Source organism: Silurus meridionalis, chromosome 20, assembly GCF_014805685.1.
Source record: "Silurus meridionalis isolate SWU-2019-XX chromosome 20, ASM1480568v1, whole genome shotgun sequence".
Lineage (NCBI taxonomy): Eukaryota > Metazoa > Chordata > Actinopteri > Siluriformes > Siluridae > Silurus > Silurus meridionalis.
The window spans coordinates 9,897,501-9,917,668 of record NC_060903.1 but is presented as its reverse complement, the minus strand read 5'-3'; the positions used below and the strand labels follow the sequence as shown (position 1 = coordinate 9,917,668).

General features: G+C 36.9%; 1 protein-coding gene across 1 annotated transcript in view; it reads right to left on the bottom strand.

Moving 5' to 3' along the window:
• Positions 1-20,168, bottom strand: part of ece2a (endothelin converting enzyme 2a) — a 73,952-nt gene that overhangs the window by 41,351 nt on the left and 12,433 nt on the right. The window contains exon 2 of the mRNA XM_046877224.1: positions 1,040-1,323. Within this exon, the coding sequence (XP_046733180.1) occupies positions 1,040-1,323 (284 nt within the window). The remainder of the gene's footprint in view (positions 1-1,039; positions 1,324-20,168) is intronic.

The following is a 20,168-nucleotide window of genomic DNA, read 5'->3' as shown; positions in this document are numbered from 1 at the left end:
ATTCCAACATACACACCCACACATACACACAATAACTTTTATCAATAACACAGGGTCTTTAACACATTTGGTAAACCAAAATAAAAAAAAGGGTGACCTCTATCTAATGTACAATAAATAAACCAAGACACAGATAGCCAACACTGAAGAAACAGCACCAGCCAATACCAGGTTACCAGGTGCTACCTTATCACTTCTGAAAGGACAGAAAGTACTGTATGATATTTGATGACCTACTTTTACATTCTGCACTTGTGTAAAAGCAAACAACTCTATAACAGGAGTGTATAACAGTCTGTATTCAAAAGCAAAAAAGAAAAGAAAAGTCCTGTATCTAGGAAGGCCAAAGTATAATTTAATGTAGTCATTCATTTGTCAAAGTATAGCATTAAACACTTTTCCTGTTGGACACTTTTAAAAGAGAAATCAGATTAAAGAGAACGAGTCACTTATACCGGTACAGTGCAGTGAAAATCACATATCCTAGTCTGTTATAGAAGCTGGGTTCAGAGTGCAGGACCTGCGTTGAAATAGTGTCCCTTGAGCAACGAGGATTAAGGGCCTTACTCAATGGCTCAATAATGCAAAAGAGTGCTGATGATTTACCTTAGAACCTTCTAAACAGTAGCCCAGAGCCTTAAATAATTAGCCAACACTGACACCAAATCAAGGGCAATGCAGAGATTCATCCCCATGATCTTCTGAAACGAAACTAATTTGCTATTAAACTCCGCTACCATGCCACTTTTTTGCATTTGGAAACAATTTTGAAAAAAAAAAAAAAAAACTAACTTAATTCCAGTGATCTGATCAGATGGTTTCCGTTGTCCTACATCAATTCACTTGGCTAAAAAGCCTAAAAAGCAATTAGTTCAAAGTCTGCCAAAACAAATTCTCTCTCTAACAGGTGCAAGCTGCCAGCTTGGAATGTCAATTTCAATGTAAAGTTGGAGAACTAGGAGAAATGCAAATAACTAAATAGTCAATAAAATAATATAATTATAAATACCAGCCCCTAAAGCTAGCCAGGCTGTATTACCTCTTTTAGAACTTCGTGCAGTAGCTGGGCACTGGCATCTGAAATGTTCCAAGGGTCTCGTTCCTCCACGAGCATGGCATCCAGCGTTCCCTTTTCCATAACCACATCAAATGAGGAATCAGGAAAAGCTAGACGACGAGCATCCATACACACCCAGCTCAAGCCTGTGCATTCAGTGTGACGCTGGGCCATGTTTTCCACGCACACACTGGAGTAGTCCACATTAGTGATGGTCGTGTAGCCAGCCAGGTACATGTCCAAGCTTAAAGCGCTGTTCCCACAACCTGGAACAAAAACAAAGTGTAAATAAATTTTTTTTTACAAGATTTGCTAAACCAAACTTTTACACCCAATGGTCTCAACTAGACTTTATTTATTAAATTTGTTTTTGTACTGTAATATTTTTCATGAAAAAGTATTTATAAAAATTGGAAGTACATTTTACTGTCATTGCATAAAACAGGTTCACTGCACAAACTGACAAGTGCAGATACATATTAAAATAAATGTACAGTACTTAATGTATACTGTAACATAAATGTAAAATATATATGTGTGTGTGTGTGTGTGTAAACTGCAAAGAAAATGTGTAAGTTACAAATAAATTAAATACAGATTAATTGCATCTTGCATTTTTACTATGATGATTGTGTATTTAATCTATTGTCTACTTTAATAAGCAACTTGTTTTAAGTTTTAATGATCTTTGTGTAAGTACCAGCCTCAGCCCTGCTCACTGATAAAGGCTGTCACGTTTTACCACCTCTTTTCCAAAACCGTGAGCAACACTAATTATCACTCCTTTCGTTTGGCTAATTAAAGAGCCCTTAACAAGTTGCGACTTAGCAAAGAAATTTAATCACAGATTCCCTCCTTTTCTCTCACCTCTTTCTTTCATATTCTACATCTTGTTTCATCTTTAACAAGCAGAAATCTGAAGAAAAATCAACAAATTGAAGTGATGTCTCGACACCGAAAAACAAACCAAGGTTTTATAAGCAGCTACAGAGGTATTTCTAACAGGGAAAGTCATTAGTTTCCTGGAAGACAAACAACAGTATAGGAAAAATGTTTAGCATATCAGAAAAAAAGAACTTCAGAAGAAACAAAACAGTTTCTGGTTCTAGCTTTAAATATGTTTAAGTGGCTTTATTCCCTAAATCCAGATCTCACAATCTTGTGTGGGAGCAAGAATTCGGGTGCAAAAAGAGATATAAAGAACTCATCACAAAGAAATATACAAATACAACTATATATACAAATACAACTTTATATATATATATATATATATATATATATATATATATATATATATATATATATATATATATATATATATACACACACACACACACACACACACACACACACACACACATATATACTGTGTGTGTATATATTATATACAGTGGAACCCGGGTATGCTGCCGGCCTAGGGGACGCCAAAAAGCGTCGAGATAACCGATGATCAAGATAAACGAAAATCAATATGGCGGCAATATATTAACGTGCTTGAAATTTCTTTATGTAAATGATGTGCGTTATTAAATGAGAATGTGCATGCACGTGTTTTTGGAGGTTTTTTACACAACAGCGCTGCGGCGATTTGATTGATTGGTCATGCGGATCGAGATAACCTGTAATGCGGATAAGGAGGCGGAAGCCGAAGTAAACGTAAACAAAGTTTATTGAGAATACTCAGGAGATAATTCACCAATACTTGTAGCGAAGCAGTAATATCCAGTTGTGCCCTCCGGGAGCGCGGTCAATGAAGTTCTGTGACAGCAGAGACAGTTCGTGTAGAGAATCCACGTATCAGCGCTATGGAAAGCGCAGCGCTGGGCAGCAACTGATAAACGTGGTGCAGACAGCGTGAACATGGAAAACAGCAGGATCGGGGTAATCCCGGGTGCCGTTGAGAGAATGCGGAGTCCGAGAAATAGGGGACGTAGCGGGATACGTATACGTGATTACACAGACCGCCATGACCAACACATACGATCATGCAAAAACAATAACGGACCGCGAGTGTGTGGAGGTGAGGGGCTTAAATAGGAGATGGGATGAGTGAGTGAATGAGAGTCAGGTGTGTGTGATCAGCATGACTGCGACGAGCTCGCCCGCACGGGAGAAGAAGCAGGGTGCTTCGGGGAATGCCGCCGCCGAAGGGGGCATGGCAGGGGGATTCCTGACATAACCGACGTTTAGTGGCAAATTTGCCCCCCTTGTGCTCGAGATATTAGGGTTCAGCGACATAAAAAAATCGACATAACCGATTAAAAATGCTAAGACAAAGCGAGAATTTAGCAGATCCACTTCAAAAACGTATATATATATATATATATATATATATATATATATATATATATATATATATATATATATATACATACATACACACACATACTGCACTGAATCCACTGACTTTTTTTTTTTGTAATGGCAAAATGAACATGATTCTGTGGCTCTGAGAGTTTTTGCATTCCAGGAAGGCCACAACACAGTGAAACAAACACTGCATCCTCCCCACTCTAACCCACCTGATTTAATTTATCAAGGTCTTGATAACGAGCTGCTGAGATGAAGTAGGTGTTACAGAAGGGAAAACCTGATTCAAGGAGCACTGTAACCTGATATGGCTATGTGTGACCTTTTAACCTGAACCCTAATCACACCCTAAGATGTACTTACATATATAAATACTAGATATTACTGTAGCATATTTTCCACAAAAACACTTCTAGAAGCTTACATTTCCTGTATTTTCTAAAGTTTTATATTCTTTATATAAATACATATTTAGTTCCATTTTGAATATATTCAATAAGAGCACAAGTAAAGAGTGCAGTATGATTGTACTTTGCTGACCCCAGGATTGGACTGTGATCTAGATCATAATAAGCATACTCAGATACAAGACTCCAGAACACTACTCTCTAAAATCTACTTTCTCTCTGAAAGTCTGGAAAGCAATTAATGAGATTTAACCAGAGAACAGTGTTACACTTGGCACTGTCAGTTTCTTCACTGTCTCTCACTCATGTCTCCTCTATCACCATCTGTCTCTCATTCTTCTGCTTCCATTTTTCCCTCCCTCCTCCTCATTTGTTTGTTGACATGGTTAAGATGGAAAAAGGAATTCCCTTCTGATGAAGAGCACCAGAATGTTCTGGTATATCAATCCAAAGTATTAGGCTACAGGGCTGCGTTCCAGTACTGTTTATAACACGCCCTTGTCACCTTTGATTTACCATTTATCCTTTGGGGAAACCCAGTTGCCATCTTGAGCTATTCTAAGACTTTATTTGCTCAAGTGAAGTTAGTAACATGAGTCTTTTGGAAGCCCGAGGGATCAAGTCACAGTCACAACAGTGTTGTACTATTCTGAAGCAGAACTTGGCCTGAGATGACTGCAATCTGCTGCACACATGACAGATTTAGCTGTTCATAAATATGCACATAAGCAAAATAAAAAAATATATATAAAGAAAATCAATTAAAAAAAAATAAACAGCTGTGTAGGAGCTTAAAACTGGGTAAGAAACAGTCAAACTCTGCTACTAAGGAAAGGTGGTGTAAGACTGTTTCATGTCATAGGTCATACACCCAGGAAGGTCTTACCCAGGAAAAGATTTTAAAGCAGACTGGGGTTTCAAGATGTGCTGTTCAAGTTATTTTGAAACTTAATGCAGTGGATGAAAGACACGTCATGCTTACAGTGCCTTTGCAAACAGCTGCAAGTCTCTTGGGGTATGTATCGATGAGCTTGGCACATCTAGCCACTGGGATTTTTGCCCATTCTTCAAGGCAAAACTGCTCCAGCTCCTTCAAGTTGGATGGGTTCTGCTTGTGTACAGCAATCTTTAAGTCATACCACAGATTCTCAATTGGATTGAGGTCTGGGCTTTGACTAGGCCATTCCAAGACATTTAAATGTTTCCCCTTAAACCACTCGAGTGTTGCTTTAGCAGTATGCTTAGGGTCATTGTCCTGCTGGAACGTGAACCTCCGTCCCAGTCTCAAATCTCTGGAAGACTGAAACAGGTTTCCCTCAAGAATTTCCCTGTATTTAGCACCATCCATCATTCCTTCAATTCTGACCAGTTTCCCAGTCCCTGCTGATGAAAAACATCCCCACAGCATGATGCTGCCACCACCATGCTTCACTGTGGGGATGGTGTTCTCGGGGTGATGAGAGGTGTTGGGTTTGCACCAGACATAGCGTTTTCCTTGATGGGCAAAAAGCTCAATTTTAGTCTCATCTGACCAGAGTACCTTCTTCCATATGTTTGGGGAGTCTCCCACATGCCTTTTGGAGAACACCAAATGTGTTTGCTTATTTTTTTCTTTAAGCAATGGCTTTTTTCTGGCCACTCTTCCGTAAAGCCCAGCTCTGTGGAGTGTACGGCTTAAAGTGGTCCTATGGACAGTTACTCCAATCTCCGCTGTGGAGCTTTGCAGCTCCTTTAGGGTTATCTTTGGTCTCTTTGTTGCCTGTCTGATTAATGCCCTCCTTGCCTGGTCCATGAGTTTTGGTGGGCGGCCCTTTTTTGCCAGGTTTGTTGTGGTGCCATATTCTTTCCATTTTTTAATGATGGCTTTAATAGTGCTCCGTGGGATGTTCAAAGTTTTGGATATTTTTTTATAACCCAACCCTGATCTGTACTTCTCCACAACTTTGTCCCTGACCTGTATGGCGAGCTCCTTGGTCTTCATGGTGCCGCTTGCTTGGTGGTGCCCCTTGCTTAGTGGTGTTGCAGACTCTGGGGCCTTTCAGAACAGGTGTGTATATATATATATATATATATATATATATATATATATATATATATATATATATATATATATATATACAGGGAGTGCAGAATTATTAGGCAAGTTGTATTTTTGAGGATTAATTTTATTTGAGGATTTAATTTGAACAACAACCATGTTCTCAATGAACACAAAAAACTCATTAATATCAAAGCTGAATATTTTTGGAAGTAGTTTTTAGTTTTAGCTATTTTAGGGGGATATCTGTGTGTGCAGGTGACTATTACTGTGCATAATTATTAGGCAACAACAAAAACAAATTCATACCCATTTCAATTATTTATTTTTACCAGTGAAACCAATATAACATCTCAACATTCACAAATATACATTTCTGACATTCAAAACCAAACAAAACAAATCAGTGACCAATATAGCCACCTTTCTTTGCAAGGACACTCAAAAGCCTGCCATCCATGGATTCTGTCAGTGTTTTGATCTGTTCACCATCAACATTGCGTGCAGCAGCAACCACAGCCTCCCAGACACTGTTCAGAGAGGTGTACTGTTTTCCTCCTTGTAAATCGCACATTTGATGATGGACCACAGGTTCTCAATGGGGTTCAGATCAGGTGAACAAGGAGGCCATATCATTAGATTTTCTTCTTTATACCCTTTCTTGCCAGCCACGCTGTGGAGTACTTGGGCGTGTGTGATGGAGCATTGTCCTGCATGAAAATCATGTTTTTCTTGAAGGATGCAGACTTCTTCCTGTACCACTGCTTGAAGAAGGTGTCTTCCAGAAACTGGCAGTAGGACTGGGAGTTCAGCTTGACTCCATCCTCAACCCGAAAAGGCCCCACAAGCTCATCTTTGATGATACCAGCCCAAACCAGTACTCCACCTCCACCTTGCTGGCGTCTGAGTCGGACTGGAGCTCTCTGCCCTTTACCAATCCAGCCACGGGCCCATCCATCTGGCCCATCAAGACTCACTCTCATTTCATCAGTCCATAAAACCTTAGAAAAATCAGTCTTGAGATATTTCTTGGCCCAGTCTTGACGTTTCAGCTTGTGTGTCTTGTTCAGTGGTGGTCGACTTTCTGCCTTTCTTACCTTGGCCATGTCTCTGAGTATTGCACACCTTGTGCTTTTGGGCACTCCAGTGATGTTGCAGCTCTGAAATATGGCCAAACTGGTGGCAAGTGGCATCTTGGCAGCTGCACGCTTGACTTTTCTCAGTTCACGGGCAGTTATTTTGCGCCTTGGTTTTTCCACACGCTTCTTGCGACCCTGTCGACTATTTTGAATGAAACGCTTGATTGTTCGATGATCACGCTTCAGAAGCTTGGCTATTTTAAGACTGCTGCATCCCTCTGCAATATATCTCACTATTTTTGACTTTTCTGAGCCTGTCAAGTCCTTCTTTTGACCCATTTTGCCAAAGGAAAGGAAGTTGCCTAATAATTATGCACACCTGATATAGGGTGTTGATGTCATTAGACCACACCCCTTCTCATTACAGAGATGCACATCACCTAATATGCTTAATTGGTAGTAGGCTTTCCAGCCTATACAGCTTGGAGTAAGACAACATGCATAACGAGGATGATGTGGTCAAAATACTCATTTGCCTAATAATTCTGCACTCCCTGTATATATATATATATATATATATATATAGATCATGTGACACTTAGATTGCACACAGGTGGACTTTATTTAAGTAATTATGTGACTTCTGAAGGTAATTGGTTGCACCAGATCTTATTTAGAGGTTTAATAGCAAAGGGGGTGAATACATATGCACTCACCACTTTTCCGTTATTTATTTTTTAGAATTTTTTGAAACAAGTTATTTTTTTCATTTCACTTCACCAATTTGGACTATTTTGTGTATGTCCATTACATGAAATCCAAGTAAAAATCAATTTTAATTCCAAGTTGTAAGGCAACAAAATAGGAAAAACGCCAAGGGGGGTCAATACTTTTGCAAGGCACTGTACTTCCCTTTGACACTGGAAGATGTCCTGCAGTGCCATCAGAAAAAAACTGGCAGAAACAAGTGGGACCAAGGTACACCCATCTACTGTCCAGAGAAGCCTGGCCAGAAGTGGTCTTCATGGAAGAATTGCAGAAAAAGCCATAGAAAACATAAGTAACTTATCTATGCATGATAAGAAAGACCTAGAAACTGGGGTGCAGAAAAATAGGAGAAGGTGCTCTGGCTTGGTGAGTTAAGACCCCACCACCCGAATGCTGAAGATGCATATGTCTATGTCTGTTGCATTGCCAATTAGTATTTGGAGATTTATGTTTTGCTTAACATTCAGTGTTTTTAATGTGTCTGATTCTCAAACTGCTGACATTCATTCATGTCCTGTTTTACTTTTATGAAGTGATGATACCAACATATTTCTTACTTTAAACCAAACAAGGTACTGATAGCAGGCACCCCATATTTTAACTTAAATATTTTTTTAATCAAATGTTTTTGAAAGTCTAGAATAGTTCTAGTTTAGTTTATTCTAGTTTAGTTTACAACTAGCATCAATTTGTAAGGTGGAATGCTATTCTGACTTTAAAATCTTGCATTGCTATAATTTAGTGTTTTTACAGGCTTTTATTGTTTGTTTCTAATCTAATAAAAAAAATAAAATTTAACATATGCCCCATTTTAATATAAAAAGTATGGTATGGCATCCATGTAAAGTGTAAAAAAATTTAAACAAACTATATAAACATGTTGAATAATATAATTTTATATATATATATATATATATATATATATATATATATATATATATATATATATATATATATATATTTCTTTTTATATGTTTATACATTTTTGATTTGCACTCATTCATGGTGACTTAGGCCTTAGCTGTCTGCTGCTACAATATTTAAAACAACCACATTTATAATATACATAAATGTTTAATCGCATTATCTTTCTGTAATCACTACAATTACATAAATATGCAAATAAGACTAAATGAATAAAAAAGCTTAGAATGTGATGTCATCTAAAAGGAGACCAGCCTATAGATACTGTATACTATAGATATACAATAAGATATAAGATATACTGTAAGATTGTCTGGGTTGTGTAATCTAACTGTACTTTTAAAAATATAGACTAAACAACCACATGAAACAAGCAAAATATTAGTTAATTATTTATGAGAAAATCAGTTCAGACTCCACCTACCCCAAGCCACAGATTATACCTCCTTATAGCAGTCAGAACACATAAGAGCATACGTAAAGAAAGAGAAAAACAGAGCAGGTCAAACAGCATTAGAGTAGAGATAATGATGGAAAGGTCTGGTGAACGAAGTTTACCAGAAGGAGGATAAATTGAACAAAAAATAAATGAATAACTAAATAAATATGTGGATAGAGTCTTAAATATATCCATAGTGTAAAGATGAAGAAACTGCTCATCTTCTAGAACTTTACTATTCAAAGGTATATGCTCACTATCCTTCTGCTTCAATCTATCAGCATAAGTACACCTTAACAATCACACAGTTTTCATCAACCACCATGTTTGTGTATTTATATACTGTATTAATCAGTATTCAAAGAAATATTATGTTTGCTGACTGTATTTCATTCAACCTCGTTTTCTCTTTCACTCATCCCTCCCTCACAAATTCTTTCTTCTTTTCTCTCTATGTTACCCACAAACAGCCAATGAGATTAATTCTTGATGTAACAATATAAACAGTGTCACCCAATGTTCCCGAGGAGACACCAATAAATATTATATCCGTACATAAAACTGAATGAACAGGGCTACATTCACTATACTGTATAAATCAATATTGTTCCAACACAAGATGCCAAGCTGAAACATAAGAATAAATCAATTATAATCACATTCACTGTGGTAAAACATCAGCAGCCTACAAATCCACCGATAACATAATCTAGGGGTAAACTTGATGCATGTCAAATACTAGTAAATACAGTAGTTGTGTAAACCCTTGCATTTAAAGAATTTGGAAAATTTGGAGAACTTTATAACTGAATCTAAAATTAAATCCAAACAATTTGTATCCTTTTCAGATTCTTTACATCAACAGTATTATCAAAGTCTTTCTAATTTCCTGGCAAAGCCCAGAGCAATTTTTTTTTCAACAGGATTACAGGAGCAACCAAGAGGTTTGATGCAATAACAGTCTAATAGTAAGACTGTAAGGAAGTTGAAAAAAACTTTTTACATCAGGATTAAAGTATAGTGAGATCCATTCCTGTCCATCCAGCAGAGGTTAGAAGTAACGAAGTACAAATACTTTGTTACTGTATTTAAGTAGATTTTTTTTTGGTATCAGCTCATAAACCATTTTCTTGTCATTGCCGCTTTTTCAATCTACCACTGATGTATCATTTCCTGGCTCTAACGCAGACCTTGACTAGCTTATAAACTAATAACAAGCAAGGCAGAAGGTAACAAGAAGTATGGTGCTTATGTGGATGAGACAGAGGGAGTCATCGATGTAAATATGACTGAGAACAGAGACTTTCCTGATCACCTGATCATCATCATCTTTTCTCTGCTTGTGTTCTACATGGTGGTGGTTCAGCCTGGATATATTCAATAGATAACAACATTTGAAATTCTTTTGTGTGTGTGTGTGTGTGTGTGTGTGTGTGTGTGTGTGTGTGTGTGTGTGTGTGTGTGTGTGTGTGTGTGCGGACAAATAACTCTCACTGGGACAGTGTGACTGATGTAATTATTAGGAACTATGATTGGTGTGTGTGTGTGTGTTTTTGTGTGTGTGTTTGTGTAATCCAAATCAGAAGAGTCATGAATATCTACATGGTGCCAGTTTTCTAGCAGATATCCCATCTGCTCAACTTTCACACACAACACCTCATCCCTAAGTCTCTCTATCTCTTTCTGACACTTCATGACTTTCTCTCAGCATCTCCCTCTCACAGACACAGTAAGGTAGCACACATTTCTGCTGCTATTCACTGCAGATACACACCTCTTATCAGAAGGTCTCACCTTAGTAGCACAGTGTCCCACAGTGTACCAGCATGCCTTAGCAGCAGGGTGTGTGAGTTTAATAATCATAAGCCTCATCAACGCATACTGAGATATCATGTGATCATGTGATATCTATGATCTCAGCGAGAAATCATTGCTGGAGTTACAGATGCAGGAAGACACTCCCAAAAGGTTTCATGACTGCTGTCTTTAAATCAGTGGTCCCCAATCCCGGGCCGAGAACCGGCACCGGTCCGTGGGTCAATTTGTACCAGGCCACACAGAAAGAATTAATAACTTACATTATTTCAGTTTTATTTATTTATCTGATTCTGTACGGTTTTATTTTGAAAAATTACCAGATTCTCTCCGCCACATCTGTCTATAACTCACTCTTGATGCATGTCATGATGCCGGTCCGTGAAAATATTGTCCGACATTAAACCGGTCCGTGAAAATATTGTTTGACATTAAACGGGTCTGTGGTGCAAAAAAGGTTGGGGACCACTGCTTTAAGTGACATTAACACATGGTCCTCATAAGAACCTGTCTACATCCACAGCTTCCAATTGTAGCTTGTTATTACACATTAGAGATTATTAAGTGGGTTTTAGTTGCATGAATAATACTGATAAACACAAGTTTGGAAAATGAACCATAAAAGGAGGCCAAACAAGATGTCCTGTATTTGTGGATCAGCAGCCAAGGGGATATTTTCAATTACCTCCCTGCTAGGCAGCAGTCTGTGCCCGAGACGCTGTCTGTGGTGATGCCAGCACACATGGTTGCCTGCACCCATGCCTTATTTTTGGGGGTTTGTGGGATCCCAGTCTCATTGCATATGTCTCGTTCAAACCACAGGGTAAAATATACATATGCAAGAGGCAGAAAACCTTACATACATCATGTACTTATGTTTCTACAAATTAAAACATTCAATTAGTGCACAAGTTAATCAATGCTACACAAACCAATGTACTGCTTTATACCTAATTTAAAGCAGATAATTATTTGAATGAAAACACACACAGACACTTTGTGGAAGTGTAGCTCTTTACTCTAACCCCTTCAGAGACACAGAACTGTGGGTGTGTGTCCTCAAGGTGTGTGATTTGGTGGAGAGTGAATTCCTGATAAGACCTAATGTACCTCACATACACATGCACACACAACTTTGAGCTTCATGACAGCACAACCCACTCCACAAACTCATTATCTGCAAAGAGTACCACAAAATATGCATACACATAGATATTCAAACAAAAAGACACTCATGTGTCAGACAGCCTTTTAACAGAGGAAGAATAAAAGAATGAAGAAATTATTAGTGCTTAGTCGCCACAATCTGTCTACCCAGAAGGGAAAGAGAAAGAAAGACAATGTAGGACGCCTTAACAAAAGTACGCCTATGTGCAGTCCCTCTGTTTTATGTAGTGTGACCAGTGGTCAAGCATCATGAGACAGACCCAAAAATCTAATTGTCAGTTCCCTAACTAGGGGAATATTCATATAAAGAATTGTATATGAATTTTACATTTTAATTTTATATTTTCTGTCGATGTACAGTACAGACCAAAAGTTTGGACACAGCTTCTCATTCAAAGAGTTTTCTTTATTTTCATGACTATGAAAATTGTAGATTCACACTGAAGGCATCAAGGGCTATTTGACCAAGAGGGAGAGTGATGGGGTGCTGCGCCAGATGACCTGGCCTCCACAGTCACCGGACCTGAACCCAATCGAGATGGTTTAGGGGTGAGCTGGACCGCAGAGTGAAGGCAAAAGGGCCAACAAGTGCCAAGCATCTCTCGGGGAACTCCTTCAAGACTGTTGGAAGACCATTTCAGGTGACTACCTCTTGAAGCTCATCAAGAGAATGCCAAGAGTGTGCAAAGCAGTAATCAAAGCAAAAGGTGGCTACTTTGAAGAACCTAGAATATGACATTTTTCAGTTGTTTCACACTTTTTTGTTATGTATATAATTCCATATATAATTCCACATGTGTTAATTCATAGTTTTGATGCCTTCAGTGTGAATCTACAATTTTCATAGTCATGAAAATAAAGAAAACTCTTTAAATGAGAAGGTGTGTCCAAACTTTTGGTCTGTACTGTAGATAATAAATGTTTGATATATAATTGAAAGTAATTGCTATTATAACAATCTTCCAATAATTTTAAATATACAACAGATACACAGCTAAAGTGACCAGTGTCCCTAAACAGACTGTATCATTTATATGATCCGTTATCCTCAAAAACATTTCTTTCAAATGTATAATGTAACAAAGTCATACACTGGACATCTTGCATTATCTATCGCATGAAGCTTGTTTAACCTACCATTTTTAAAGAGCTGTTGTATAAGTACTTCCTGATGAACAGTGCAGGTTTCTCTACAGAACAGTGCATCACCTTATTTGCTCATTTCTAACTAAGCGAGGGCTCATAGGAGTATTTAAATGCAGTAATGCAATTTTAATAGTTATGTAAATTTGCATGAACAGTTCTACATATAAGCACCAATCACTAAACAGTACACCTTAATAATGATGGAACAATATTGAATATTCTGTGACACCCAGATGACTGGATCCCTTTGGTTCCTCTCAAGGTTCCTTGCCACATTTGCCACAGTCTTGCGAATTAGGAATAAACTTATAAGGAGCAAACTTAGAGGTATTAAACTTATACATTCCAACTTCATAAACTTGTTATCTCTGTAAAGCTGCTTTGGGACAATGTCTAGTGTTAAAAGCACTATACAAATAAAACTGAACGGAATTGAAATTGATTTGTTGTAGAAGGTACTGCAGGAGTATCCAGTGGTATCTGGGTGAAAATCGAGTTTGTATTCTTGCTGTTAAGTCAAAACCATTTAAAGTGAGAGTCAAACTCTGTCAATGGTGCATCTCTACTCCTGGGTATTTCATGGACTGTCTCTAAAACACAGTTAAAGATACATGTTTAAGAACTACTTCCAGCATGTGCCACTTGACAGAGAACCCTGTGATAACAAAGGTTTTAACTCACAGCTGAAAGCATCTGGAGATAAGCTGGGGAAAGAAACTTTCCTTAATCTGTTGCCAATAATAACCTTATTTCAAACAAATCAAATGTTAATCAGATTTGTATACTTTAATGGCTTTTCATTCAAGTTAAACAAGATACTGTAAATTTGGTTGCTTTAAATTTCTGTAAATAACTTTTATTTATTGGCAGACTGACACTCCCACCAGTTGAGTTGGTCAACCGAAAGTGGAAATGGGGGCAAGAAACTGGGCAATTAATCATTTGTCTTTTGCAAAAGCAGATCTGCCATCCTGCGATTAAATGCCACTAATCCGGTTACTCTACATCTTTTTCTGCAGTGTGTGAATAATTTTCTTTCATTAAAACATGGATGTTCCTTATAGAAAAAGAGTCAATCACTCTCTTACTCTCAGATCCAGACATTCATTGGTTCATCCATTTGTTTTTTACTATTCTGTGTAAACTTGAGAGGTTACGTTAACTTATACATGATCATAGGATCAACGAAGTACAACCATGTGTCTTACTCTGTCGAACACTTACACCCAAGGTATGTTGGTGTGCCATTTCTAAGAGATGGACCGAAAATCCTTGTTTTGACTACCCACAACAGTTTTCTGACACACATGCAAACATAAGATTAAAAAAAATACAAGTCCAGTGGCTAAGCAGAGTACAAAATGCAATGTTAGGTTTTAACCAATGGGCACAGACTTCTTTGTTTGAATGTAACCAATAGAAAAGAACTACGCCTCATACATGTATACATATGAGATGTTTATATGATCTGAGGTACTGGGGTCAGTCTCTCTCAGCACGAGTATAGCAAAGATATAATTCGTCATATAATTGTAAAAGGTGAATTTTAACCCCAACGGTTGTGCACAAAATCCCAAAGAGTTTATGTTTTCTGAAGTGTTCCAAGATCCATGGTCAAAATCACATTCCCCTATTGTCATATTTAATGTGAATATTACCTGAAGCACTTGACCTGTATAATGTTATGCTTTGTGTTGCTGATACATGACTGGCTGACTGTATATCTGCATGAATTATACATGAATCATGGATGCAGCTGTTCCTTTTAAAGTGTCCAGTGAGTGTGTATAGTACTCTACAGTGTCCCCTTTACTACTGCCTCATATAGTGACTGTTCATCTGTCTATAGTAAAAAGTGAAGTAGCAGCACAGCGAATTTCAGAGAAGTTAAGACACAAGGAAGCTTTTAGACATTATATAATGAGAGATTCTTCCTCATCGCTATGGTAACAAGTGCTCTGTTCTTTCTCTCTCGCTCTCTCTTGCTCATTCTGCTATTTGAACTGTCCAAACAACCCAAAGAACAATGAGATAGAAGTGGAAAGAAGTGTGTCATTGATGTGACACTGATACTGAACATAGATACACATTCATCTGGAAAAAAAACAAAAATCATCAATGGAAATTTTTGTATCAAATAATCATTCAAATTTCACAACAATTTCCCTAGGAGGTCACTAAAGTATTTTGAATTTGATTTCTGACATGAAATAAAATATTATCAAATTATAACTGACAACCATCAAAGCTGCAGTTTGCATTTTCCAACATGTTAATAGACGTATAATCATTAAGACTTAAAACATTTATTAGTAAAACTGCTATTTGCAATAATGGTAAGTAATAGATCTTTTGTTTATCTGTTTTAGGTTTCAGGTTAGATTTTTCTTATCTGTAAATAAATAGAAATATTACAGCATGAGCTGATTAGTAGATAAATTGAGCAGTTGATTACTAATAAGTGGATTAAATGTATTTTACTCGGAGAGAACTGAAGGAGCAGATTTTGCCTAAACACTTTTGCATTTAGAAGTAATTACCTTTTTTTAAAACAGCTAACATTGGAGAAACAAAGCTTTTCAAAGGGAGGCAATATACATATACACCCTCAGGACAACCTGCCTACACTTTCACCTATTAACTCTAACACCCTCTCAATGTTTCTGTTCTCACACAGACACACCAACCAATACAAATGTTCAGGGAAAATTTTGTTCATATTAATGGCTAAATGATGCGCAGTTACTTACCTATATTAATTTGGCAACACTTTTCTGAAACAGCACATCATCCTGATACAAACACATATTGCACAAAACTTGTTTCTGCATTACTGCCATTACATTTGTACCACACATATTTATATATTATTTAATCTTTAATATTAAATATTTTATTTTATACTTAACATTGATTATTTTTATTAGGTCGTATGTATGTACTCATTATAGCATATATATATATATATATATATATATATATATATATATATATATATATATATATATATCATTATATACTCATTTTCATTAGAGCTAATGTACTGATACAACCATAAGCAAATTAATAAATAACACATAATAAATCCCTTGACATCAAGCTAAGAATCTCCACTATGATCAATTTTCCAGTTGAGCTGACTTCAGGTTATTTGTGTTTTCTACATTGTGAAACAACAACATAGTAACTCCTTAAGAGTTAAGTAATGAGCTTCCCCCTAGTGGAGTTGTTTTTCTCCATGGGATTCCAAGTTCTGCTGACTGAGCAGATGGGTTTTGAGAAAAAAAACTCTGGTTTGTGAATAAATAGGGAGATAGAGATCCTTGAAAACTGGTGATGATTCAGCAGAAATACAAACAGCCAGCATGATGTTAAAAAGATATCCTAAATATAATCAGAGAGAGAGAGAATTTATAGATGTAGACCTATTACTTAGACTGATGAATATGATAGGAAATCACCTTCACCTGGTCACTGGTGCATTTAACCGGCTCAAATAGTTCAAGAGAAACTTATTTTGTAGGAAAACTGCAAACCTGGCAACATTGCTTCAAATAACACTTACTGCTATTTTACAAATAGAAAATGTAAATAATATTACATATAAAACTTAAATTGTAGCACTTCAAATTTTATATTTAACCATAATTGCATAATATTTGATGTTTAATACTTAATTTCCGATTTTAGCTATGAAGCAATGGCATGAAGTAGGCTAGAACGTGAGATAAACAGCTTTGTAATCAGGCTACATGCTGGTATAGAAAAACATTAAGAGGGAGTAAAAAGTGTCTCATTAATGCTGCTTGAAGGGTGTAAGAGAGGTGGGTGCTGGTAGGTCACCAGGATATGGTCAAGAGTATGTAATTTGGGAAAGGAAGCTTAAGTAGACAATAAAGTATTAATTGTCTCACAGAAAACCTGGGAGTGTAATGCTAAAAGGTTGAACAGTCACAGTACTCAATGAGATGAGTCAATATCTGCTTGCACCTTAAAGTCAAACAAAACATAATTCAATATTTATCTCCTCTGCACATGCCCACTACATCAATCCATCATGCAAACACACACTGTTTTCCCATACAACAATCTCTAACAATCATATGACTTATTCTTGCTTCAAAGCTACATATAAGTAAACAAGTATACAGTAAATTCTAATTGCACTACTTTACAATTACAGTATCGTGTTTAAGCCTAAAATGATTGACAGTGCTATATTAGTCATAATAATTTGAGCACACATGCCAAAATTATGTTTGAAAAGTGATTATATAATTTAAACATATTTATATACAGATTGGTCATTGTTTTAATTCTTTTCAACATTTGGATATCAATGCACATGTGAACCTTGTGGAACAACTTGTGACTGGGGTCACATCTACAGGTGCTAAAGCTTTAGAACTCCATAGTCGTCCCCTTTCATCTCTTCAGATTGTAACAGGCACATTTTCTACGGTTCAACTGCAATCTAAACATGTTCACTAGCTTGAGCTGGATTCCCTCTTTAGCGTGTGATCCATCATATCTGGGCTATTTGTGTTACCCATGAACTGTTCTGTTGCTCAAAACAGGATTTACACCTCTCAATCACTTGCCAGATGCTTCTTCACTCAATGCTTTGAGCCTCAAGCATGATTGAATGGTTCTACCTTACGATACCATATTCTCCTTCACTGAGCTTTAGATGCTAACTGGAATTAGCTTGCACAGGCCAGAATTGGATTCTACTCTTTATCTTCAAAGTGTGGAGCATTCCTTGATGCTTCAGTTCTGACTTTCAAGTCGCATGCCCCCCTACCTAGCAGCTCTGTGGCTAAGCACATATAACAATATCATGTTACACATGATATTGTTGGGATGCTGATCATAAGTTGGCTGGAATTTTTGTTGTTTAATACAAAAGATTGGCACATACATGTCTAATGATGACCAACTAAAACCGGTAGAAATCCAAGATCATGATATAACTACAGCCTGGCTTGTCAGCTAGGCACCCATATAAGTTTTGTGAACCTTGTGTGACCTTTAATCCGAGTGTCACACACTCAGGTCCCTAGCAGGAGCCTAAGTTTATAGGTTAAGTCCTGTGGAAATCATCCATAAGGGAAGGAGCCTGGACAACAGTCAAAATCATTGCTCAGCAACTACATCAGACCAATGGTATCTGATGAGAATGTAAAGATTTCAGTTCTACCATCCACCCTCAACATTTCTGTACCTCAAGGCCTTTTCGATTTTATGCCCCTTTAAATTTGCTGCTCTTTCCCAAGACATTAAGTCTCTCTAGAATTTCTGAAAATTCAGTCCTGAGTACAAGAGCCTTCAGAACAACGATCCAATGCACTGTCCAGTTCCTCAAGCACTTAGTGTTTCAAGAGAAAGTGTTAACGAAGAGTAAATCCCCATTAGTGTGAAAATGTGTTTGGTATAACTAACACACACACACACACACACACACACACACACACACACATAAAATAATGTGTTAGTCAGTACTGGTGAGATTTATTTTCTTACGCAAATGTCCTAACACTTACACAGATTTTCTCACCTTTCACACAACACACACACACACACACACACACACACACACACACACACACACACACACACACACACACACGGTCTCTCACACAATTGTGATGTTATAAGTAGTCCTACTCCTCCATGTTTTTTTCTTCACATATCGACATGACGATAGTGACACTTGTCTCTCAAACACACACACCATGACCGTGACAGTAGTACTCCACTGCCCACACACAACCAGTAATCAGCATTCATGTCTTTGACTCATTCACAAATGTATTTCTAATGGACAATCTGTCACAACAGAGAGATGCACATAATTATTATTTTTTTAAATCAATGCAATTTATTCATATACAAAACTATATGACACTGGACGTAAAATCTTCGCTCTCAAACAGATTCAGGTTAAATTTCACCATCTCTTTTTCCAGTAAAAACAAACTATGGATAATATTTACCATAGTAATCTAGAAAACAGAATTTTTAATGTTACAATTCCATCCAGCAACACTGTACCTGAATAAGTGGCAACATATATACCACATTAAGCTGTGATATTAACAATGTTTACCCATAACCACTCTCTAACTTATCTGCTATTTTGTTTACATAAGTATAATACATAAGGCTTATACTTGAATAAATGACCGTAGTACACACCACAAGTCCTATCCAGGAGGTTTTCAAAAATTTGCAGCCATGGAAACCTTAAAAAACTAATTTACATGAAATAAATATGAAAAATTACAGAAATTAGTAGAAGTTAGGTTCTCTCAAGTTGCGCTGGCACATTACAGTGCCAATGTATGTAGTAAATTCAGTATTCAGTGACTACTATTTGAAGTATTTTGCTATTTTGAAGTGATTTTAGCCCGGAATACTTTATGGGGAAAAAAAATGTATATATATATATATATATATATATATATATATATATATATATATATATATATATATATATATATATATATATACACATATAGTGTTTTCTTTAATGTGCAATATTTTATTTAAACAAGTAAGAAACTCTGGGATATAATCACAACATACTGTTAAAAGCATGTGGACACCATGACATCTATCAATACAGCTTCCACAAACATTTGTCACAAAGTAAGAGGCACATGCTTGTGCTCTAAAATGTTAATTGCAGTTATTCTTTTCTTGGATGTAATAAGAAATCTGTTTAGATCAAGGAAATGGAAGAAGATAGGGAAGTTATCTAAATCTATCAGGATTGGCAGCATTATTTACAGCAGCTTTAATGCGTTATACTATAGAAAAAGAGTCAGAGGAGCACAGAAAAAGAGAACAAATCAGAGAGAAAGAAGGGAGGGTGGTCTCCCTGACCTGCATACAGATGAGTTTAAAATGGGCAGGGGACTGCGGCTGAAAATGCAATAACAGTCTCTTTCTCACTCTTTGTCTCACACACACACACACACACACACACACACACACACACACACACACACACACA